The sequence below is a fragment of the Chiroxiphia lanceolata genome, chromosome 1, assembly GCF_009829145.1.
Source record: "Chiroxiphia lanceolata isolate bChiLan1 chromosome 1, bChiLan1.pri, whole genome shotgun sequence".
Taxonomy (NCBI): domain Eukaryota; kingdom Metazoa; phylum Chordata; class Aves; order Passeriformes; family Pipridae; genus Chiroxiphia; species Chiroxiphia lanceolata.
The window spans coordinates 146,134,012-146,157,876 of NC_045637.1; the positions used below are offsets into that span (position 1 = coordinate 146,134,012).

The 23,865-nt window shown below is 36.3% G+C and overlaps 1 protein-coding gene across 3 annotated transcripts in view; it reads left to right on the forward strand.

Annotated features, from left to right (window-relative positions):
- ESYT2 (extended synaptotagmin 2) overlaps positions 1 to 23,865 on the forward strand; it is an 80,039-nt gene that overhangs the window by 45,256 nt on the left and 10,918 nt on the right. The window contains exons 7-17 of one of the 3 annotated variants that reach the window (XM_032687329.1): positions 4,564 to 4,619; positions 9,469 to 9,589; positions 10,173 to 10,349; positions 10,755 to 10,837; positions 12,095 to 12,143; positions 12,827 to 12,916; positions 13,481 to 13,576; positions 16,315 to 16,416; positions 20,500 to 20,562; positions 22,514 to 22,588; positions 23,681 to 23,767. In XM_032687329.1, the coding sequence (XP_032543220.1) occupies positions 4,564 to 4,619; positions 9,469 to 9,589; positions 10,173 to 10,349; positions 10,755 to 10,837; positions 12,095 to 12,143; positions 12,827 to 12,916; positions 13,481 to 13,576; positions 16,315 to 16,416; positions 20,500 to 20,562; positions 22,514 to 22,588; positions 23,681 to 23,767 (999 nt within the window). The remainder of the gene's footprint in view (positions 1 to 4,563; positions 4,620 to 9,468; positions 9,590 to 10,172; positions 10,350 to 10,754; positions 10,838 to 12,094; positions 12,144 to 12,826; positions 12,917 to 13,480; positions 13,577 to 16,314; positions 16,417 to 20,499; positions 20,563 to 22,513; positions 22,589 to 23,680; positions 23,768 to 23,865) is intronic. The other 2 variants (XM_032687340.1, XM_032687351.1) reach the window with 2 other exon arrangements.

A 23,865-nucleotide genomic window follows, 5' to 3' on the forward strand; every position in this document is an offset into this window, starting at 1 on the left:
GTTTTCACTTCTCTGAGCAGAGGAAGAATTGAAAGAGCTTTGAGTAACAAGACACACGTTCTACTTCGTCGGAAAGTGTAACTGGTGTCTGAAATCCCGCTCCAGGCCAGTGAGGTGGCTGGGAAGAGTCTCTGCAAGGCTTAGCACCTCTCTCAGTTGCAATGTGTTGTGGAAAGACACTGCATCATTTCTGGCTTCTGGCAGAATTTCACTTGGTGACAAATCCTGAACACAGTCTTTCCAGTGCCCTTTTTTTTCCTGCTGCAGAGAAACCAGCTGGCATTCCCTGAATTTAGCTAAACTAAGAGAATCATGCATTGCTCAAAGTGGTGACAGAGAAGGAAATGATATCGTTTAGCTATTTTTTAAATATGGAAGTTTTTTATATTCAGTGCTTCATAAAAGATTCATCAGTCTTTTGCTTACTCCCTTTTTTCTCTGTAGGGCTCTTCAGTTAGTCAGGGTGGTGATGTTGCTTTAACATGCCCTCATGACCACAGGTTAGGAGGTCATCTTCTTCTCCAGCAAGTCATGGCATGTGAATGCACAAGATGTAGAAGGTTGGACTGTGGCTAGAAGGGCTCCTTCCTGCATATCAAGCAATTCTGCAGATTTGCCTCTCTTTTTTCTCAGTCTACTATGGATTCATCTGCTGTCACTGCTATTTCTATACTACTGCAGGTTTATTTTTTTGTCTGAGTTATTGTTGCCATGTGGAAAACTCTTATTTTCTTACATTACAAAAGGTGTATCTTATTATCTGATTATGTTTGAAAGCCAAGTGCAGAATTTAAACAACCTTACTGAAAGGAATGTCGGGGTGATGGCAAGGAGAGATAGAACACTGAAATTAAAAAACAAACAAACAAAACTAGAGAAAAGCATTTGTCACTTATACCTGTAGACTTAAGATTAAACTGTATGTTCCTGCTGGGTGCTTCTGGTAGAACTGGAAAGGAAGCTCTGTGGTGGGCAAATGTAACAAATCTTGTCTGCAAGGAGAACTTGCCTTCAAAGCCCAAATAGCAAAAGCTTGATTTATGCCAGGAAGGCTCATGTTCCTTCCAAAACGTTTAATGGCTTAAGATTTATTTGCAAAGCTTTTCTAATAATCCTGTAAAGTGCTTAGCCTTAGTAATGGTTTTTTTAATTTCTAAGCTTCAACTTTGACTGGAAAAGTTTTGTCTTTAACATTTCTGAAATTGGCCTTTGTCTTTGTATTTATTCCTGTAGACGAAGAAAATTTCTGATATTATAGGTACTAATTGCATTTCTTGTCTAAATGGCCACTCTTAGTAGCACTGCTTTTTCGTGATTTTATGTAATTATTTTTTATATTCTTCATGCTCTGAGGACTGGTGACTGAATGAATAGGTAGACTTGTTTTTGAGAAGATGTATGTAATAATCAAAGTATTGACAGTGAAGTTTTACCATAGGGACTGTTTGTGCTTCATGTGCTGTTGCAACCTTTTGAAATGCATTTTAGTCACATCAGTGGAAAATATTTCAGTTCTCAGTGGCACCTCTTAGGTTGTTCTTCATTTTGTTTTGGATTGTGGCAGTTAATACAGAAACCGCTGTGACACGAGTTTCAGTTGAGCATAGGAGATGTTTCTCAATGCTGAATTTCAGCAGACATTGTGTTGCTCAGTGCATTTATTGGGTTAAGTCTATTTAGGAGACAGCACAGGACTTTGCTGTGTTAATTGTCATATGCAATACACTAAACAAAACAGGAAAAGAAAAGGAAATGCAGATATTTTCTCATTTCTATGCTGTCTGAAAATATCATTATGTAAAACTGTTAAATATGGGATGCAGGTACAAACACCTTTGGGTAGGGACCACTTTTTGGAGGTATTTATGATGAGCATTTGCCTTATATTTTGTCTAGGAATAATGAAAAAAATAATCATATAATAAACTAGGTTCTTTGTCTTAAAACAGTATAAAATTATTTCTTCCAAATCCTTGGTAGACTACATAGATTTTTAAAGTGTCACATAATGTACAGTTATAGCTTGTGATTAGAACAAGAGAATTAGTCTGAAAACTCAAGTTGTGGTTAGTCTTATCAACTACTACCAAGGTACTTGTTTGCTCTATTACTTAAACATCTGTGGCTTTGCAGGAGTGAAGAAGTAGTGCAAAACTGAAGTTATTCACACTCAGTTGGACTTTTTGTCCTGGTGCAGTTATCTATTTCTATTTCTTAACTTTTTTTTTTTTTTTGATTTAGGCTGGGGAAGAGATTTGAGAACATATACTAATAATTTGCACAATTAATTTTCAAAGAAGAATGTACTGAAATAATTTTAGTTTTCCTACATATAAATGTTCTCCGTTCTAGCTCATAGTTTGTTATTGTAGAACTGTGCAACTAAAATTTACATACTAATGTAAAAGAACCCATTTTATAACAAATTGTCTCTAATGGGTTCCTGGATGACAGGACAGAGTGTGCTCTGAGTGAGTTTGCTTGCTTAAAACTGGAAGGAGTGCTTGATACATGTGATAGTTGTACTGCTATTTAGAGGGATCTTGACAAGCTGGAGAAATGTGCCAACAGGAATCTGATGAAGTTCAACAAATGGAAATGCAAAGTCCTGTGCCTAGAAAGCCTGCACCAGGACAGGCTGCCTGGCTGGAAAGCAGCTCTGCAGAAAAAGAGAGGGGATGTTCAGCTGGACAGAAAGGGAAACAGAAGTCAGAAATGTGCACTTGTGGCAAAGAAGGCCAACAGCACCCTGGGCTGCATTAGGAAAAGCATTGCCAGCTCACTGAGGGAGGTTGTGAGGCACATCTGAGGTGCTGAGTCCAGTGTGGGGCTCCCCAGTACAACAGAGATATGGACATCCTGGAGCAAGTCCAGTGAAGGGCCACAAGGATAATGAAGGTACTGGACATCTCTTGTGACATGATGCTCCAGTCCCTTAATCATTTTCATGGCTCCTTGTTGGATCCTCTCCAGTGTGTCCATGTCCTGAGGAGCCCAGCATGGACACAGCACTCCAGGTGTGGCCTCAGTGCCAAGCAGAGGGGAAGAGTCACCTCCCTCAGTCTGCTGGCAGTAATTTTTGCAGCCCAGGACAGCAGTATCCTTGTTTGTGGCAAGGACATGTTGCTGGCTCATGTAGATTCTTGCACAAAGTCCCATGATATGTCTTGCCTTTTGTTTTGAAATATCTGGTTATTACATCTTACTACCTTTTTTGTTATAAGGATAATGATTTTTTTCAGCTTAATTGTTTGCTACAGGTAGGCCAGGTAATGTTGTTTATAGGTAACATTGTTGAAATATTTTGCCACCATTACAAAAGTATATTAAGTAACAGTGCTCCTTATATGAGTAAATGTATTGTATTATCTTTAGTGGAAGTATTCACAAAGGAAATCACTAATTAAACTATTAATAGACCTTTTGTAAAAGAAAGGTATGTACTATTTTTTTTAAAAAGACAGTGAATGTAGGGTGATGATTCCTGTCTGTGGAAATATGCAACATATATTCTTGTAGAGATCTGCTGTTTTGTTTCATCTTTTAGCTGAACACCACAGTTAGTCTCTTAACTGAGGAATCTCAAAATCCTTTTTTCATGCAGTTATGCTTAGACTGGGTTATTTAGATTTGGAAACTTGGTGGTAATTGGGTGAGTTTGGATTTGTTTGTTGCTTGTATATTCAGTTAAGTTCTATGCAGTTAATAAAAAACATTCAGTGGGAAGGGAAATAAGGAAACTCTGTTGGTTTTGTTATCTAGAATTAGAATATTATAGGATTGAAAAGGACATTTTACATTAGTTGTTGATGCCAGCAGTCCTGCAATAGGTACCTTTATACAGCGTAATATTCTGCAAAGATTTTCAGTGAAGAAAGTGTATCTAATCTAACAATGTTAATTATTTCTGAGGATTTTTCTCACTTTGATACTTAATCCTGTTGATACCTTTCTTCTTTACTGCCTCAGTGCTGGAATGAATTTGTCTCTTGGTCATTGAAAACAACCTTCTCTATGTTTGCAAGATGTTGTCTTGTCCTCCTTCCACCTTCTTAATTCCAATCCTTCATTCTTTCTGTAGGTCATGTCTTCTAGATCTCTTATTTTCCTGGTCTCACATGAGATTCTTCTTCATTATACTTTTGCAAATTTATGTTGGTGACTGTTCATCTGTAACAGGTCTATGGTGAATCCAAAAATATTTCTCCAGAAAATAGGACCACATTTCGTTATTCTATATTGGTTGTATGGAGTAGATCCCGTGTACATGTGTGTGTTTTGGGGGGTGTGTGCCTTTATGTGTATGTGTAAGAGTGGATAAGAGGATGGTGAGTTTTTATAACTGTTTTAAAAAATGTGTCTAAATATTCCTTAGAATGGAAGAGACTTGTTTTGTTTGTTTAAGAAACAAACTGGTTATTAACTCTCTGGAAACTGGTTATTAACTCTCCACAGATCAGAATCTATAGCGATTGGCTTTATTCCCTGACTTTTATAAATTCTAAGTTGCTTTTCTTTTTTTCTTTCTTTTTTTTTCCTCCCACTTTTCTCTGTAATTCACAGCTTTTGGAAATTAACTGGACTGGACTGACCAATCTTCTGGATGTTCCTGGTCTGAAGTGAGTATACCTAGAGCAGTGTTTGTGATATCTGCACCCTAGTAAACCCCAGAAAATCTGAAGACTATCAATTAAATCATATTTAGGTTAGATGACTCTCAGCCGTTATAATGTAGAATTATATGAAATTGCTCAATTTGCAGAAGGTAGTGATTTCACTACAAGTCAAAGTACATCAAAAGCATATCTAATAGGCCTTGTTAACAATACTTTGAAAATACAATTTTTAATCTGCATTTTTAAGTGTTTTCAGCCTTTCCAGACTTCCAGAATTGTGTGAATTTCCTATCTGCCATGGCCTAGGACAGCAGAAAGACCAAGAGTCCTTTTTTTCACACCAGTGGGTTCACAACATCTTGGCTCCTGGCTTTGTATGCCAGTGCATCTCTATTTGCTTGTGTAAAGGTAGTTAGAAATACCTTAAGACTGTACTCAAACTAAATAAACTTTCTAATCTCTTTAAGTGCCTACTTTTAAAGCTTTCAGTTTATTATGTGAAGATCAAATGGAGTAGCAGAAATATTGACCATATATAGCTGTAAAAAAATGCTTAGCTTATTTGGAGCTTTTCCTAATACCACATGATAAAACCCCAAAGAAGAAAGCATCAATAGAGGCGAAAACCAAGCTGCTTTGAATCATGCAATCCTGAAAAAGTTAAATCCATGAATATATTCATAATTATGAAGTTATAATAGATACCCAGGGGCTTTTTAATATGGAGACAATGGCTAAGGAGATAATGGTGGATCTGATACATGCCTGTATTTTGTGACTACCCCTTTAATTAGATCCCATACTCTCAAGAGCTGGCTGACTGCAGAATTATTTTTTATTGTTTAAAAACAGGGTTTGAATTTAGGTATTAAATTAAGCCTTTAGAGCTCAATTTTGTGAGTGAAGCAGGTTTTGCTTTACTTAGACACGTGAAGCCATTGCATGGAATCCCAGTTGAACAGTTTCAAATTAGAACTTGCATTAAGTAGGTTAATGGCTGCAAGAATTGCTCATGTTTCAAGCCTGCTTAAGGCTGCCTCTGAGGAAGGAGATTTTCTTCATGAGTGAGAGAAAATGGCTTCCAAAATACAGCTCCTGAGTAATAATTCGCTCTTTTGACATAACAGGGCTAAATTTACATTTAGTACTTAAGCTTACTAAGCTCCTGAGATTCATATCCTGGTGCATATTTGCCTGACTGCAAACACAAAGCCTCAGATGTAAACAAAGTCTCGCTAAATAACTCAAGTTTATGGTTTCCAGAGCAACCAAACTTGGCCACACATGCACAAACTGGTGCCATCTAGATGTGGTATAGTTTCTATAGTAACTGTAACTGAGGTGACTCATGCTTTCTCTACTCTCTACCTTGCCAAGAGGTTTTTTTGGCACTGTATGTATTTTTCTTATCTGTATAGATAAGTTGAATATTTTGGTATGACAACTTGACATATTGTAGTTGTTATAAACAACGATGAACAAGAGATTGCTGCTGCCACAGGTACCTTTTTAGTGCTGCAGCTGTTGGCTCTACACTGAACTACTAATTCATAATCTGTTTGCAAATGTCTTCTACTAATTGAATTTGTGCATTTGCTGCTGGAAGCTTCCCTGTCAGTTGTTAACAACTTCCATTGCTCTTCCTATATGACTTCCCCAAAGAGAAAGATACAAAAGTGATTCATATTCCATCATTAGTATAGCTTAGAAGTGGAATTAAAATTTCCCTGTGAGGAGGAGCCAGGCTGTGAGAATACTCAAGTGCTGTCAGGAGGGGATGTGGGTGATGGGAAGATGTTATGGTTGTTTGAGATACAGTAAAAACACTCTGTGCAGTGAGAGATGTGCTGTGTCTGCAGTACAAATAAAGGCAGCACAGGAAAAATACATAGTTGCCTATTCTAAGATAAAAATTAGGTAGAGCTAAATATAGAGCAATACAAAAGGGACATAACTGCCAATTATTTTTCTACAATGAAATTGAGCTTTTGAAGACACAGTCTAATAAACTATATGAAATATGTCAGACTTCTCTCGTTTTTATGAACTGAAAAAATAATTGTACTTAGAACCAATAACTAGAGTCTTATGATCTTAGGAAACTGTTTATTAATGATGCATCAACATAAGGCTTAAAATTGCTACATCTTTTTCTGTTGCTTGATCAGTGTTTTGTCTCTGTTATCCATAGATCAGACCTCTTATTTTAAGTAACAGAACAATTAAAAGATTGTCATTTTTGCCTTGTATTCATGAAGAATGCTTGTATCTGGGAGCATTCCAATTGGCTAATACTAGATAAGTTTTAAACAGCTTGAAACCATCATGTTGTTTTGGAATTCATTTAATTCATTAGTTAGTTATGATCTTCAGTGTTCTTTTTCAACTCCATGTTTTTGAAGACAGGATATCTGTGACCTCCTAGGAGTCCAGTTTCTCTGTGTAACACTTAGTGAAAGTTCATTAATGCTCGCTCGTTTTCTCAGGTGTTTTAGTGAAATTCAAGCATTTATGTTGGGATAAAATTACGAGATTGACCTTGGAATCACAGAGTTGGGGTTTGGTCCTAGCATAAAGGATTGTGACTCCTCCCAGTGACTGGGCTGTGTTGTGCTTCTGGCTGTTTCTTCGTTGAGGAGACTTGCTGTAGCTCTATTTGAACATTAGTCAATCTCTGAACTTTTTGCTTGTCTAGAGTCCATTTATTTATGCCTGCTGCTAATTTTTTAATGTCTGTGATCTTAACTAAATACTAGAGAAGAGCATGATAACCTTTCTTTCAAGTTGCCTCTCTTGCACTGCTCCTTTGCTTTCTCTGACCTAGGTCAGTTAGTTTTCTCCTTAAGGCACTGAGTATAAAGGCAGAGCTTTCTCTTCTTGCCAGATAGAGACACTAACAAAAGCAGGAACAAAACAAATTTATCTGATCTTTCCACTGAAGTTTTGAAGTATTTTGAAAAGTGTGCTTATTGCTTGCGAAGTTACCATTGCCTCAGCCTTTTTTTCCCTTTTAATTTTAAGACTGGTTGAGATGTTTATCTTCAATGTTTATGTCAACTCTAACAAAATAATGACTTCTATTTTCTTGGCTCATTTCAGAGAAAGTTTAGCACACATAAATTGAAAACTAGATGTTTAGCAAAATGGAACTGAAAAAGTTTGAAAAGCAGCATGTTAAAATGATGGCTAAAGTAAGCTACTTTTCAGATAACACAATTATCTTCTGGTAGTAGTTGTCTTAAGAATTACTGAAACCATGAATTTCCAGGGATCATGTAGAATGAAAATCTTTGTAAATATGATTGAATAAGCTCTGCATGAAGGAAAGGGGAATGAAGACTCCTCTTTAGGGCAGATGTGAATTAACTCACAGAAGGGGAGAGGAAATATTTCCTCTGAGCAATATCTTAACCTTATCCACTGTTGCTTTGTTCTAGCCACAGGTCTGCACAGACCTGTCCATTGATCTTGATACAACCTTGAGCTCCTTCTGTTCCTGTTGTACAGGATACCATTAAAAAGTCAGCCATGTTCTATCAAGTATGATAGTTCATCTGGATTTACAATGGAAGTGGGCAGCCAAGAGGATGCAGGCTGTGCAGGTTGCAAATCTCTGGCCTGAAAGATCAATGTGCATTTCCAATGGGCGGGATTGTATCAAATGGGTTCCTTCTCTTACCCTTCTTTAGCATAATGGTTATTGCTCACCACAAATCTTCCTTCTGAAATGAAAATGCAGTATGTATTTCACACTGCAGCACTTGTGGTTTTATGTGCTACCTCCTGAGTCAGAGCTACTCCCAGCTGCAGATTCAGTCTTAGGAAAACTTCACAAGGTGCTTACACACAAGTGCTTCATCCAAAAAATGTTCTAAGTTGTCAAACATTATCTGCATCTTCATTTCACAAAGACTAAAAAGGGAATCGTGAAGTGTATTTAGGAGGAGTTATCGTTCATCCCTGAAGCAGCTCCACCAGCTTTAGTGAGACTGCACCTGCAGTTCAGAGTATCTCAAGTGTTTTTATCATTTTCTCTCTGAACGTTTGCAGAGTCTCCTGAAATCTTCCAGGATACTCGTGTTCCATGGTGCATTGCAGGACTCCAGTTCTGCCTATTGCCCCTGTAGGCACCGTGAGGAAACAGTGCTGTTGGTCTGACAGCGAACTGATTTGTTGTCGGTTCAGACCCAAACTGGGTGAACTAGTAGCTTAGGAAATTGTTCTCTTTTCTGTGTTTGTGGAAGGGTGTGGGGTTGGGTTTTTAAATGATTCATTACCAGTGTGATTACACTGCCACTCCCTTTTCACAGAACAAAACCTGTTTTGCTTCCCTAGGCTACATTTTACTCAGCCACGAGGGGTTTTTTCAGTGTGTCTCTGGTTTAAATGACGGTCCTCCCAGCTCAAAAGGACAATTGGTTTCATAACAATACAGGAATGGGTAGCCAAACTTCCAGGGACAGTTAAATCATTATTGAAATTCAAAAGTGAATAAACAGTTACCATCTGCTTGGTTATATGCAATGTAAGCAGGAAAACTTATGCAATAGCCTTTTTCCCTGGCTGGTTTTAAAAGCCGGTGGTGAGGGGGGAATTGGGCTGTGACGTGGAAATGGGAACTTTTTATTCATCCCTGTGGCTTCTGCTATTTAGTGTCAGCTGCTTCCACCTGGTGGCCATTTGGGCAAGAATCTTTTATTTAAAAAAAAAGATGTTTAAAAACCAGATGTGTTTTCTACCCTCCCAGAAAAGCAAATATTTTCTCCATTTCGGTTTTTAAGTATCAAAAGGATTATATTGGTGACATTACATCTTTAATTATGATGAAGTAACTGAGGATTCTTTTCAACAGTGGCTTATCAGATACAATAATATTGGATATAATATCCAACTACTTGGTCCTTCCAAATAGAATCACAGTCCCCCTTGTCAGTGAAGTTCAGATTGCTCAACTGCGGTTTCCTATACCAAAGGTAAGCATGTTTCTCTTAATACTAATAACTTGGCATTTAGTTTTTTCTGCAGTAGTAACTGTTAAGGACACATGTGTGAATTTCTAAATATGGTTACTGCAGTAGTACAAGTTATTGTGAAACCAGTCACTGAAAAGAAGTAATTTAATTTATAAGCAATTTCTGTGGAGTTAATATTTCATAAGGACAACAAGAAAGATATTTTTTTTTCTGTTTTGCTAGAATCTTAAACTGTGTAGACTAAAAATTAAGTAGCATATGGTTTATATTATCACTGTAAGTTACTGTTAGTGTGCTTCACTTAAAAGTTGTTACTATTTGTTGCTACTCACTTCCAAAAGCATGATATTTCTTGATATAACTACCATGTTTCTGATGGTTGATGACAGCTTTTCTTTCCAGGAATCTCTTGAGTGCTAGGTCTATTGTGTGTTGGGATCATCATTGATATCCCTCTATTTACAGTGTGTCCAAACTAAGTTTCACACTAAGGAAATTGCAATGGAAATTATAAAACATCCATTACATAAATTGTGATGGCATGGAAGCTTTCACATTACTACATAGACTCATCCTTTTTCAGGGTGTTCTAAGGATACACTTCATTGAAGCTCAGGACCTGGAGGGGAAAGATACTTACCTAAAAGGGATTGTCAAAGGAAAGTCAGATCCTTATGGAATCATCCGTGTGGGCAACCAGATTTTCCAAAGCAAGGTCATCAAAGAAAACCTCAATCCAAAATGGAATGAAGTTTATGAGGTATAACCAATAAAAATACAATGTTGTACATTCTGTAAAGTTGTCCTCTAAAGTTTCTTTTGTTACAATGGGAATTTCCTCAAGGAGCTAAAAAAGCCCAGAGTTCTGTAACAAAAAACAGAAATTCCTTATTGATGTATATACTTTTTTTTTTTTTTTTGTCTAGACTAAGCACCAGTAATTCGGAAAAGCAGTTTAGGCTCTTAGAGCCAACATTAGCAAATCTCATCTGAAAAGCTCTTATACTTGCTGTACTCCTTAAATTGCATTTTTTAAAGCATTTACTTATTGGTCTATGGTATTACACAAAGGCACTGCAGTTCACTGTTTTACTGTTACTATGCCATTTGGCCAACTTTTTAGTTTAGTTTAACCACTGACAGTGCCATCTTACTGTATTTCCAGGCCTTAGTCTATGAACATCCAGGACAGGAACTAGAGATTGAGCTCTTTGATGAAGACCCAGACAAAGATGACTTCCTGGGAAGGTAAATGTTATGGAGAATATGTTAGTGGGTGTTGAAAAGAGATGAAATATTGTAATGTAGTCTTTTTATTATTTTTATTTTATTGCAGTTGTGGTTTTGCTATTTATAAATCAATTATCTTTTCAAAACTATGGTAGTAAGTAGTTCCCTAATTACTTCATGTATGTAAATATATTTATATTAAAATGTGCTTGTGTGTTTATATACATATCTATATGTTTATGTCTTTCTGAAAAAAATAAGGTAAGTATTGTGGGTTCCCAGAATTGTGCCCTGGCTGTTTAATATTTGTCAGCTAACGCTAAGTCTTAATTATTTCTTCAGGCAAAGTTCATTCAATTTTATAACTGTGTATATTCTTCATCATCATAGCTTTTAAATGACTGTCTCTAGTTTATTTTTCTCTAAGAGCTGATCTTAACTATTTGATTAAAGAAAAAAATTTTCTGTAATGCTTTTGCAAACATGAGTCACTCTTAGATTCCACAGGCCACAGGTGTTTACCCATAAACATCTCAGGGTTTCAGTCACCTTCTTTCTCCAGTAGTTTGTCACCTTTATTTCTTGCAGAGTTTTGCAGCTTCCCATTGTTGCTTTCCATACAGAGTAGAACTCTCTTATCTTTCCAGCTCCTTCTCTCTTAACAGGAGCAACAGTCCCTACTTCTCTTCTCATTAAAATAAAGAAGTAGGTAGTACAAAGGCTTCTTTTCTTTGCACTTCCCTAATCTTACACTGAGGTGGTGGTGGGGGAAGTGATATAATGTATACATCAGTAGTAATAAAATAAAAAAACAGACAAATGCTCATGCACTGGCATGCACTTGTCTGCCCTGTTAATTTTTAGCAGATTCATTCCCTGGTACATTTTTAGCTTGTGTGAACCAGCACTCTCCCAGACACTGCCAGAGCATGAATTTGGTCACAGAACATGTCCAGGTGCTGTTTGCAGAGGGTAGTTTGGACATGGTCTCTGTTTTGAGATTTTGGTCATATATATGTGAGCCATATTGTGTCATTGCTCTTGTAGCTACAAACTGGGCTCTAGTGCAGGCGTATTTTCTGTTACCCTGCACTCATCTTTGTTCAATCATTTCATTCCCTACTTCTCTTTCTCTTAGGGGCTAAAAGAATAGTATTCTGCTCTTTTGATCTCAGTGGAAGCCTGGATTCTCAGCAAGCATGGGGGAAGCTGACTTCTGTATTAGATCTTTTGTTTCTTGGCTAAAACACTATTCTTTTTTTCCTTTTTTTCTAGTTTGATGATAGATTTAATTGAAGTTGAAAAGGAGCGTCTTCTAGATGAGGTAAGTTCAGTAAGTTTTGGGTTAAAAAGATCCATATGTTTTGTATGTAGTTGTTCTTGCATTATTTTTTTCCTGAGTGTTGTTCCTGCATGTGCAAAAATAACCTTAATGGTATAGAAATAGATCCTCTGATGACCAGTACAGTGGTTTAAGAAATATCTGAACTGGTGACATCTGGAAAATAATGCCATTTTTCGACTGTCTTGGGGTTTTAAGGTTGCTACTATGTAAATGCAAAAAATAGTAACACATATTTGATGAGAGTTTTTTCTTGCAAGAGAGTAGTTAATTACCCAGTTTTACTATTATTAGACTTAGCAGACTAATTTTTGTCCTATTCATAAGAGAAATTTTTATAGTAACGTTATGCAGGGTTTGTATTCCCAGAACACCTTTATAGAACTTAAAGAATTCTCTTGGTATTTTAAAGATGCTTTTACTATATAACAGAGTTACATAGTTAGGTTTGTCTGGCCGGTTTTGTTATGTTATTTCTTGTTATTTGTGTTGTAATATTTTATGTGAATTTTGAACAATGAATCAGATTTTTTCAGTTTATGCAGACTTCAGCTCTAAGAGATGTCTAGTAGAGCTTAGTGTTTCCTAAATGTCCTGAAGAAACAATTGCAGTCATATATTTGTTTGGTGTCAAAGTATTTCACATTACTTTGCTTGATTTTCAGTGGTTTACTTTGGATGAAGTGTCCAAAGGAAAGTTGCATTTAAAACTGGAATGGCTCACATTGATGCCAACTGCTGACAATCTAGACAAGGTATTAAAAGAACACATTACTTTCATTCTAATCTTAATCATTGTGGGGTGATTTTATTGTGATTTTTTGTTTGTTAATTACATAAGTAATTTAATTCTCTAGCTGTTGTGCAATCCGATAAACCTGTAACTTTATTCCAAGTTATCTGTCTACAGAAATCTCAAACCATCCATAACTGTCAATGTACTATTGGGACTATAATGTGACATGGGATTTTAAAATGCTTTTGTCATTCTATTCTTTTCTCTTAATGCTGTTGTTTGAGAATAGCAACTAACATTTCATTAGCCCAGGATATAAAGCTGGATATGATACTATAATCTGTCTAATCTAAAAAAAATAATTAAGAAATGTGGTGGAAATTTCCGTAAAAATGGAAATAAAAATCTAATAAAAATCCAATAAAAATCTATATGAGACATGAAAACTTACTTTTTTGTGCTTCACAGGGTGAATTTGTGAACGTTTGTGTTTCAGGAGATGTCTTTAAAATAGTTTTCAGAAATGAGACAGGAATAGCAGTACTTCATTTTCAGAAAAGCTTACAGTGTGCTTTTGGTTTAGGTGCTAACAAGCATTAGAGCTGACAAAGACCAAGCCAATGATGGGCTTTCATCTGCATTGCTTATCCTCTACTTGGACTCGGCAAGAAATCTGCCCGTAAGTTCCATTCTGCTGGACACCCTTTTGTCATGGATATCTCTTGAGTACTTCCAGCATGTCCTGCTTGGTGGTATGACACACTGCTTTACTAACACACATTATGCCATGGATTCTTTACTTTCTCTCCTTTCAAAACGTGTATTGTAAGGTCCACTTTTTTAGTAGGATAGTATTATAGTTATCTATTTATTAAAATATTACTCTTTAATCAGTGTGATTTTTCTTTAAAGAATGCTCCTTTCCTGGACTTGAAAGGCTGCATGTTTTTATTAAACAGTGTTTTTTATAAACAGTATGGGATTAGCATGAGGAATTTTAAGGAACTAACTGGGAAAAGACCCACTTCCTTGAGTTCAGGTAAACTTGCTTGCTTTGGCTTAGGGTATTGCTGGAGATTTGAAGGTACTGAAGTTCTCATCATGAAATGAATACTGTGCAGTTGATGTTACAGTGGCAGAACACTTGGAGGAGATTGCTATCAGATTGTTGTTTGGAGAATTGTTTATTTGTTTGTGCAAAACATGAAAAAATAATGGTTCTGTCACTCTATAGATTAGCCTATGGGACTGTAAAATAGCTTGTTTTGGAATTTATTCCAGGTTAGTAAAGTACTGTTCCTGGTTGTAACTGATAGCAGTATTAAAGTAAACTCTGCTATAAAGAGATATGTGAAGCTTACCATTGAGTTTTGCTGGTTTTCAGCATTGCTATTAGAGGAGAAGTTCTGGAAGCGATGTTTGAAATACTAACAAGGGAATATAGTTTTCAAGCCTTGGATATTTTTGCATGCATTTTGCAAATTTATCTGCTCAATTTTAAGTTAAAATGCTGCATCAGGGTGGTAACAAATCAAACCTTAGTAGCCCAAACAATTTTACATCACTGACAAGTGATTACATGGTTGTTCCAGGGTGTATAGAGCACAGTTCGGAAGTAATATTTCTAAGCTATCTTAAAAGCTAAAAAGACTCATTTGGAATATATCCCCACATTATCTTTTTAACCTCACTGTACTGAATTCAGGCAAACTCTGTAACTTAGCAGAAAAAGAAAATAATTACTCCAGTAGAGAGGAAGCAGTAATAGAATAGAATTGTGGTGTGCTTAGCATCAGTTTCAGAATAGTGCAGCACCCAGAAAGTCTGTCTGCTGTCTCTTTTATGCACTAGATTCAATTGATCAGATATCTGTATTTTCTCGTTCTACTTCTGAATAAACAAATTGAATATATTTCTTAAAATACACTAAAGCCTCTTACTTAAATGATTCAGAGTTCTCTCATCCACAATTTCCAGTTCTATCCATACAATTCTGCTTCTCTGTATTAGATTAACTTCCCCAGCAAATACTCAGAGGCTTTGATGTAAGTTAATTTTTTACCTTCCTGTTTTTAACAAGCATTCTCTGACATTGTCTCTAAAGTAGTCAATCTAAACTCTAGGGCACAGAAAGGGGAAGGTCATTTCACAAAGCTGACCAGTAGGAAATTTGGAAACAGGATCCCAAATTTCTTATTGCTGCATCTGATGTTCTGTCTAGAGAACAAGACTGCCTGGGTGGGTTGAGAATGTTGGTCATAATGTGGGACCTCTTTAATCCTCTTATTTTTTACTTGCTCTACCAGCCCAGAAAAGCACTTGCTACAAATGACTCCATGTTTAACTTCAAGTCATTTTCTTTCCAGTATTATAAAGAATATAATGGAAAGTAACGTAAAACACTTGAAAGTGTTTGATGTACAAGTTTACAACAATAAAATAATATGATACTGTGTTAAATTAAAGTTTTCCAAAACCAGGTACAAAAAGGCTTCACAGTTAGGTGGGGGGAAATACCATGGGAAGACTTCTTCATGCAGGAGAACTGAAAAGATTCCTGTACATTCTATAAAGACAATTTCATGGAGCTGCTACATAAACTGCAGTAACTTATAGTAAATACAGCTTTTTTATGTCCACAGGATTCTAATATGGAACAATATTTACAACTTAAACATGAAAGTCTACTGGTTTCTCGTGTTTTGTTCATATTCAGTGATAAGGGTTATATAGAATAATAACAAAAAATCACTTTCTTAGATTGCTTGTATTTATGGGGAAGAGAAAATTCAAAGAGAATGAAGAAGGGTCAGAAAGAACTGACCCTTATTAATAGTTTGGAAGACTTTTGTGCACAAATTTAATGTTATAGCTGAAATGTTTTCTAGATGAACAAGCACTTTTAATTACCTTGAAAATTGCTTTAAGTTAATGCTTATCACCAGTACACTTTAGATCATGCCTTCAGCCTTTTTTTGTTTGAGTTACAGTGCTGAGTTACTCCAACACAGACATTTCTTTTGGATGGGTGCATCACAGTTGTGATCTTGAGACACTGGGATGGTTTATCTGAAAAGGAAATAGAAATGGTGTAGAAGGCTGGTCTCTTAAATTTACTTAGTTGGATCTGCCATATAAATCTGAATTACCAGGAGTGAACTTGGAAAGTGGGTTAATATATTTGAATAATTAATAAAAAATAAAATTCAAAAAGCATTTCACGTTGCTGTGCTACAGAAAGTCACGTAACAGATGAAACTATTTGTAATGACAAATATTTACTTCTTGTTATCTGCTGTTTTCTCTGGAATCCTTTGACTGTTTTCCTTAACTTTTTTGTGTAGTAAAGCTGCTTATGCATTCATTCTGCCACAACCCCATCACTCTGCTTTCTCCTTCCATTTCCATCTTCCTAAGAGTATCTACGAGGGAAACTTTGGGTGTGGATACTTAAAAGAGAGGAGAGCATCGGGACTAGTCTTTTGTGAAAACACTACCTCACTCTATAGAGCACTATTTGTGAGTTCTCTGGTATTGTTTGTATTGTACCTTTTCTCTGCCAGAGTGTGGATTAGTGCTACTAAAGCCACTCACTCTAGTGGAATGAGAGCATGCAATTTGTTTTCCTGCATGGTTTCAACAAGTGTGCCTTGTTTTTGTGCTATTTTTATTGCATTTTAAAGGCTACTTAAATTTCATTGATCAGCATATCATTGGGTAAGTAATTAACCTTTTATGATAAAAACCCAAGATAAGTTTGTTGTAAAAGCTCTTACACTTAAGTTCCTGATTCATTGAGAAATAAAATGCGTACTGTTCTAGCACACTGTGTGCTGGTGAATTGTTGGCTTCTATTGCAAAGAAATTAAACTAATAAATATTGCAGCCAACATCCCTGTAGTTTCTTTAAAAGGTGATGCACTCAATGTTTGTAAGAACTTGCAACCTCTCCACACTGGTTCAAGTATTGCTTTAAAAATGGGTATAGTTTTTTAATTCCCTTGTAAATTCTATTTCACTCCATGATGCTCCTTGTTTTGCAAATTCCTGAGCTCCTTTTCTTTTTTTCAAATAAGTCTCTAGTCAGGAAAATCCAGGCTAGGGTGAACCACTAAGTAATATTTTTTGCTTGAATTTAATGTTATGAAATTATTACAAACTGATGACCCTCTGAATGCCTTACACTTAAATCTGTAAACACAACCCTGGTATCTTCAAAAAAACTGAGAATCTGTTCAGAGTAAGAACTCTTTTCCCAGAGAGGGGTGGGTATGCCTTTGTAGATTGTGCAGATAAATTTGTTACTGGCTGGCTACATAATCCTTGGTTTAAAAACACCTTTCTCTCTGCTCTACCTCCCCCACCCTGCACCCCCATATAGCAGCAAAACTCTTTTCTGTGGCCCTTTCCCTTAGGTTCTGTGTAGAAATTACTTTTAAAGTATCCAAAAAGTTCCATCCGATATCAAATCTTGTTAAAATTTAATGAGTAAGAAATGCAGATCATAAGCTATGGTTCAGTCACTTTGGTGTTAAAACTGATAAGTAGTTGCTGTTTCTTTTGGTTTTACAAATACTAGATACATCTTAAAAAATAATTGTTATTAAAATTAAGGGTGTAGCCCTGGGCATCTTTAAACACAAGCTGTTATACAAACATTCACACCTAGAAGTTCATTATCTAATTAACATGTAACATGAACTACGAGGGGAAGTGTTAAAAATGTAAAAAGGGAGCTCACTTTATATAGGGAGAGGAAAATCCCAAGTGCTCCCTATTCCGTTTTAGATAGTTTGACAGCTGCAAATCTACATTTGAGACACCAAATTCAGACATATACCCATCTAAATCTGATTTAAGGATTTAATGGAGTTAAGGAGTATGAATAGTGTTCTTAGTATAATTTCTGAAAGTAACACTAGTTTTATGATAGTCAGTTCATAACAATTTTGGTGTCTATATAACAGATAAATTATTTATATTTAAAATTAGCTCTTACAGATCAGTGCCTGTCTTCTGGTTGCCAGCTGGGGATGCACCCGCAGATTTAGAAGCTTCTAAAGCTCCATTTTAATTCCAAGCAACACTTAGTGAGTCAATAGAAGTAATGAGTTGTACTCTAAAGGGCATTGAATTAGGAGCTGGCTTAATAACAAACCAGTTTGTTGTATAATTTATGGGATTGTTATTAGGATTTACTGCAAATGTCACCATCTGTTAGAGAATTCCAGTGTGTCAGTTGTCACTGCAGTTTTTGGATACCCATCCTCTTTTCCTACAACTATGGAGATGCTCAGAACCACAGCAAGATTATTTTGTGACCCAAGGCGTTTCCTTGGCTTTTTATCTTGAGTATTCCCAGTCTCCTCCCTCCCAGCTTTTCAGCCACCATCCTCATGGACCTGCAGCTCCTTCCCTTAAAACCTGTAGTCTGGCTTAAACACATTTGCCCCAGCTGATGTCCCTCTTGGCCCATCCTTGCTATGATTCCAGAGGAATTGAAACATATTCGATATCCAAGAGTCATTGGTTGCCTGCCTTTATAATTGATCACATAGGTTTGGTTTAGAACTTTTAAAAAATTCTTTGAAATAACAATGTAGGGGGAAAGGGATCTGTGTTGAACATACAGGTGCAAATGTGCAGGAAAAATGTCCAGTAAGTCGAGGGGTAGTTTAAGATTCAAAACTATTTGATGAGAAAATAGAGGACAGTCATTGCATCCTTATAAATGTGGGATGGAAATAGCTGTCTGAAGGAAAGCCCTACAGAAATAGCTTTGTAGGCATACCATATCATATTGTTATAAAAAACAACACTGCACTGTGTGTAGAAAAGAGGAATGTAGCCTGTAAGATGTATGAACTAATCCTCCTGTTCCACTTAGCCATTGCTAAGGCCCTGGTTTTGGCCATAGCAATTTAAGATCTGGAGGACAGCACTGGTGATAATGAAAGCCAGCAAATGTGGCCAGCAGAGGAAGTGAGAACCATAGAACCATAGAATGGTTTGGGTTGGAAGGAACCTTAAAGACCATCTAGTTCCAACCTCCCTGCCATGGGCAGGGACACCTTCCACTAGACCAGGTTGCTCAAAGCCCCATCCAGCCTGGCCTGGAACACTTCCAGGGATGGGGCAGCCACAACTACTAAAGGAGTGGATGGAAATGATGCAAGACTGCTGCAAACAAAGTTCCCTGAAAGTAGGGAACAGTGCTTAAACTCCAGCAAAGAAGGTACCTGCTGGGCATTTAAAAATTTTCTAATGAAAAATAGTTAAGCATTAGGTTTGATGTGTCCAGGGACAGTGTGCAGTCTCCATCTTTGAAGTTCAATATTGAGTTCCGAATGTGTCAGAGAATTAACCGCGGACAATTCCTTAATTTTACTTTAAGAAAAAATGATGTTTAAGAAAAATATCCCACAAAACTAGCCAAACCTTATTTCTGGTTCTCTCCAGTTTAATCATATTGCATGTTCATTCTGAAATAGAAATTTTCAAGCAGCATTGCAGGAATCTTGTGGAATATGTTGGCCAGCTTGAACATATGACATCCCAAAAGAAAATGTAAACCAGTACTTCTGCATAAAGGTTAAATCTCTTTTCAAATTTTAGTCACTTGGATTTTCATTTCAGAAATGCATTTCTTTTGGCAGAGCATTAATATCAGTTTCTATTCATAAACCAGCATGTTTTAAAAGTCAATTTTGCAGGTTTTTTTATTGCTACACACTACAGCTTCTAAAGCAGAATTCTCTTGAAACAGAAATGTGTACTTAAAGGAAAAGCCAGCCATAAGTATACTTACTTGAAGTCTGTTTTCTTTCAAAATCTTACTTCCTGAAATTATTTTTTATAAGTTGAATGAAAATTTTCTGTGACATTATTGTATTTACATATTTCACTTAAAAAGCAATATATTAATTTCAAAATAAAATTTTAAAATTTGCTTAATTAATGGAAAGTAGTCAGAAGTTTTGTCCTGCTAAGTCAGTTTGAATTCCTATTGTTGGTATATTTGCATGTCTTGATTGACAATTGAGTCTTCATTCTAGTTAGCGTGCAGTGTTTACATTATTTGTCTAAAGAGGCTTAAACAATTTGACTTTTAGAATGATCCAAGTCTCTATTAATGGGGTTGTAATTTTTCCCATAAAGGGACTCCTTCACATAATTACTTGACTTATCATCAGAGAAGCTTCTATGTTGTGGGAATATGCTTAACCAAATTTTTTAAAAGGTTCATTCAGAAGGCAGTTCATAGGGCATCAGGCATTAAATAAAACCTTTTTTGTGAATTACCTTTATTATGGCAAAAAACCATGATAAGGAAAATATAGGCAGATCAAAAGTGGGAATATTAGTTTTAAAGCAAAATACAAACATTCAGAGGAGAAGAGGAAAAAAAAGTTTTGTCAGGCATTATTGTTGCTATTGTGATGCTTCATTGTTTTGTTCAAAAGATGTTGGGTTTGTTTTAGGTTGGTTTTTTTTTCCCTGCTTTGTCCTATGTTGTCATGTCATAATTAATTAACCTGGTGAAAATGCTTCATTGCATGACTTATTAACCCTTCCTATGTTCATTCTCTCCTGACTTAAAAGAATAATCCATTAGACTTTAATCCTGATGGCTTGAAGAAGGCTGCTGTTCAGAAAGCCCTAAAGGTAAAACTAATATAGTTGTCCATTTAAGGTCACAAAAGTAATTGGAAGTACACAAATGCCTGCAACACTTCTCTTCAAACACTGGCTAGAATTTCTGTTGCCAGATATGTATTTAGTGCAATTCCATTTTACTTAAATTTGATTTCACTACACTGTCAAGACATTGATAAAATACTGTGGTCTGTGGTAATTTGGACTTTAGATCAGTTTAGTGGAGTACACACTGCTTTAGAGGACTAGGGGAAAAAATCATCCTGAGTGCTAATTTGTAGCTATAACTAAAGAATAAAGCTGACATGAAAGCTAAGACATCTTTTACATACTGAGTGATATTCATCAGTCAGCTCTGAATGACTGTTTTGAAATAATCTTGTTCCTGCTAGATGTTTTTAGAACGTTTACATCTTTTACATAAATGCTAAAAAAATTGAGCCCAGCTTTTTGATAGGCAACCTTGGAAGGCGTAAGCTGAATTCTCAGCTGGAGAAACCTGGACAAGGGGCAGTCTTTAAAGAGACTGTCAACAATGAGTCTGTCAGTAGCAGGTGTTAGAGGTGCATTATATGTGTGTGTACATATTGCCACCTATTTAGCATGGATTAAAATGATTTATATTTACATATCAGCATAAGCAACAGGGTCTTTTTGTCAGCTCCTGTAGTTTCATCATTTTATGAAGAGAAGAAAGTTTCAGGCACTGTTTTATGGACAAAGAAAAAAATGAAACACATGTCACCTACTATGTTAAAGCATCATCAGTTGCAGTGTAATCTGACTTTCTTTCTGTTCTGTAAACCTTTGTATTCTGTTTTCCTTCAGAGGTAAATATTTTTTATTAGAAATCATAAAAAAGATAAATGCAGCATTCATCCAAGAAAGGAGTGCTTTCTTAACAGCTTTATTTCTAAAGGAAAGGATGGTTATAAGCAGTCACATTAAAGTCGAGTAATATTAGTGAAAGTATGATGTTCAAAATGTAAGTTCAGATCCCAAAAATATCTAAACCATACACTTTCTTGATTCAAAAGTATAAAATATTTGAATCACTTGGTTTTAATTGTGACCTTACATGCATTAAGTAGATTTTAACTGGCTTTCTGTTGACATACATGATCTATGCATTTCCTACAGGGTAGAACTCAAACTATATTATTAACCATGTATCCTACATTTTCTAGGCCTTTTAAACTGCATTAACACCTGCCTGAGATGATTAACTTTCATGTCTAAATTTTCTTTCTGACTTAAATTTTTGTTAGATTAAATTGAAATTTGTGAAAGAAATGTAGTTGGGAATGTTCCTTTGCGTACAGAATTTGTTTCTAAACTGATGTTTATTTCCACAGTTTGATGTAATGCTATATAGCTGGTGAGCAAGGCTCAGATATGGCAGATGGTTGATTCTCTAATAAAAAGTATTTTGTAAACTGTAGAAATATCCCTCAGGTACATTACAGTGCATCTTCTTTCTCCCCAAACTGAAAAGGAGGGAATATCAGTGTTCTGGTATCACATCTAATTTAACTGTACTACAGCAATGTATATAAAGTTCCCGAGTTTGTGCTTTCTTCATATCTCCCATCTGCATGAAATATTCATTTTGCAGTTTTAACTATGCTTCATTAGCTTTGGGGGTTGCAATCCTCATTAAAAGATAAGAATTTGCACCTTACCGGTTTCATTCAAAGAAAATGAAAAGGAGTCTAAAGCTCCTACTTATTTGTAGGGTTTTGCTTCAGCATATTCAGGGTAGTTGGATGCCTTTATGTGGATCTGTTCACTAGTTACAGCCAGTCTGCCATTCAAGCCAGTTGAATAAAATACTGAGAATCATAGATAAACATACAGTAGAATGCATATGATTTGTGTTTTTAAGATGCAGGCAGTAAGTTTCAGAGGAGAGAGGTTTTGCTTTATTCTGAAGGCGAAGTTTTTGCTTTTTCTTTACCAGTCAGGAAAGAAAATAAACAGCAATCCCAACCCACTTGTTTTGCTGTCAGTTGGGCACAAGGCACAGGAAAGTAAGGTAAGTTCCTACTCTTTATACTTGGCTCTGTCTTCAAATATTCGGTGGCTCTGTGGGCTTGGCGTTTGGCTAAGCCATGGAGCACATACCACTAAGTTACCACCAGAGCTGAAACTGCCGACAGGCAGCCAAAGATTGAGTGGCTGCTGACTCAATTTAAACTGTCTGCGAGTAGAGATGGGATTTTTAGTCATTTGTAGAAGTCCTTCCACAGTGGTGCTTTCCTAGAAAACGTGAGAGTAGTTGAAGCTCTCAGTGCGAACCTTGTTCTTCAGACCTGACACAGCTTTGAGTTGTCAGAAGGTGGCATCATCCATGTCTCATTCCTAATTGAGTGGCCTGTAACAGATGCCAGTCATGAGATTGATCTTGATGGTGATCCCTCTGATTCTGACCAAAGGCATTCAGCACACTTGTTGTCTTGTCCATGACTAACCTCTGTGCATTCAAACAGCTCATGAAAATAAAATAGCAACAGCAAAGCAATTTTTTCTTTTTATGTAGAAGTGTCAGTGAGCCAAAGGGAGAGGGCATCTAATTTGGCTTCTTCATGTCACAAAGCCTAAAGAAGATCTCATGTACAGTCTTAGTTTTGATATGTACTGGAGAGTGGAGATAAAAATCCAAGTCCTTTGCTCCTGTAGGTGGCTTTTTCAACAAGCACCTCTTTCTCTCTGCCGCTCTGCCTCCCCCTGCATTATTAGTTTGCTGAAAATAGTGAGATTTGGCAGTGAAATTTTCCACATGGCTAACTGGAGATAAGAAGGAAAAATACTATATTCTAGGAGTTTCACTGGGTTATTTAAGCACTTACTGAGGAGTATGTGAAGAGAGAACATGCTAGTCTGATGACCTTGCATTCGTTCGTAGCCTGGTGTGAAGTTCACGCAAAGCATATTCTACGACATGTCCTCTGTAATTTAATATGTGATACTATATATGCTTTGGGTGGGTAGATCCCATTGGCCTTTGTTTAAATGTGTCAAGTTTCAGACATAAATTTTGCAGCACCAAAATGAAAAATGTACTCAACTCTCGACACTGACTTTAAACGGTTTCATAATTTGTGTGCTTCCTGTTCTCTGACTTCAGATTCGATACAAGACCAATGAACCAGTATGGGAGGAAAACTTTACTTTCTTTGTACACAACCCCAAAAGACAAGATCTTGAAGTTGAGGTACGTTGTCTCGCTCTCACACTTTCTTTCCTAAGACATTGCAGCAGTAACATTCAGACATTAAAAGCTGTTATGAAATGAGACTTAATGGTGAACAC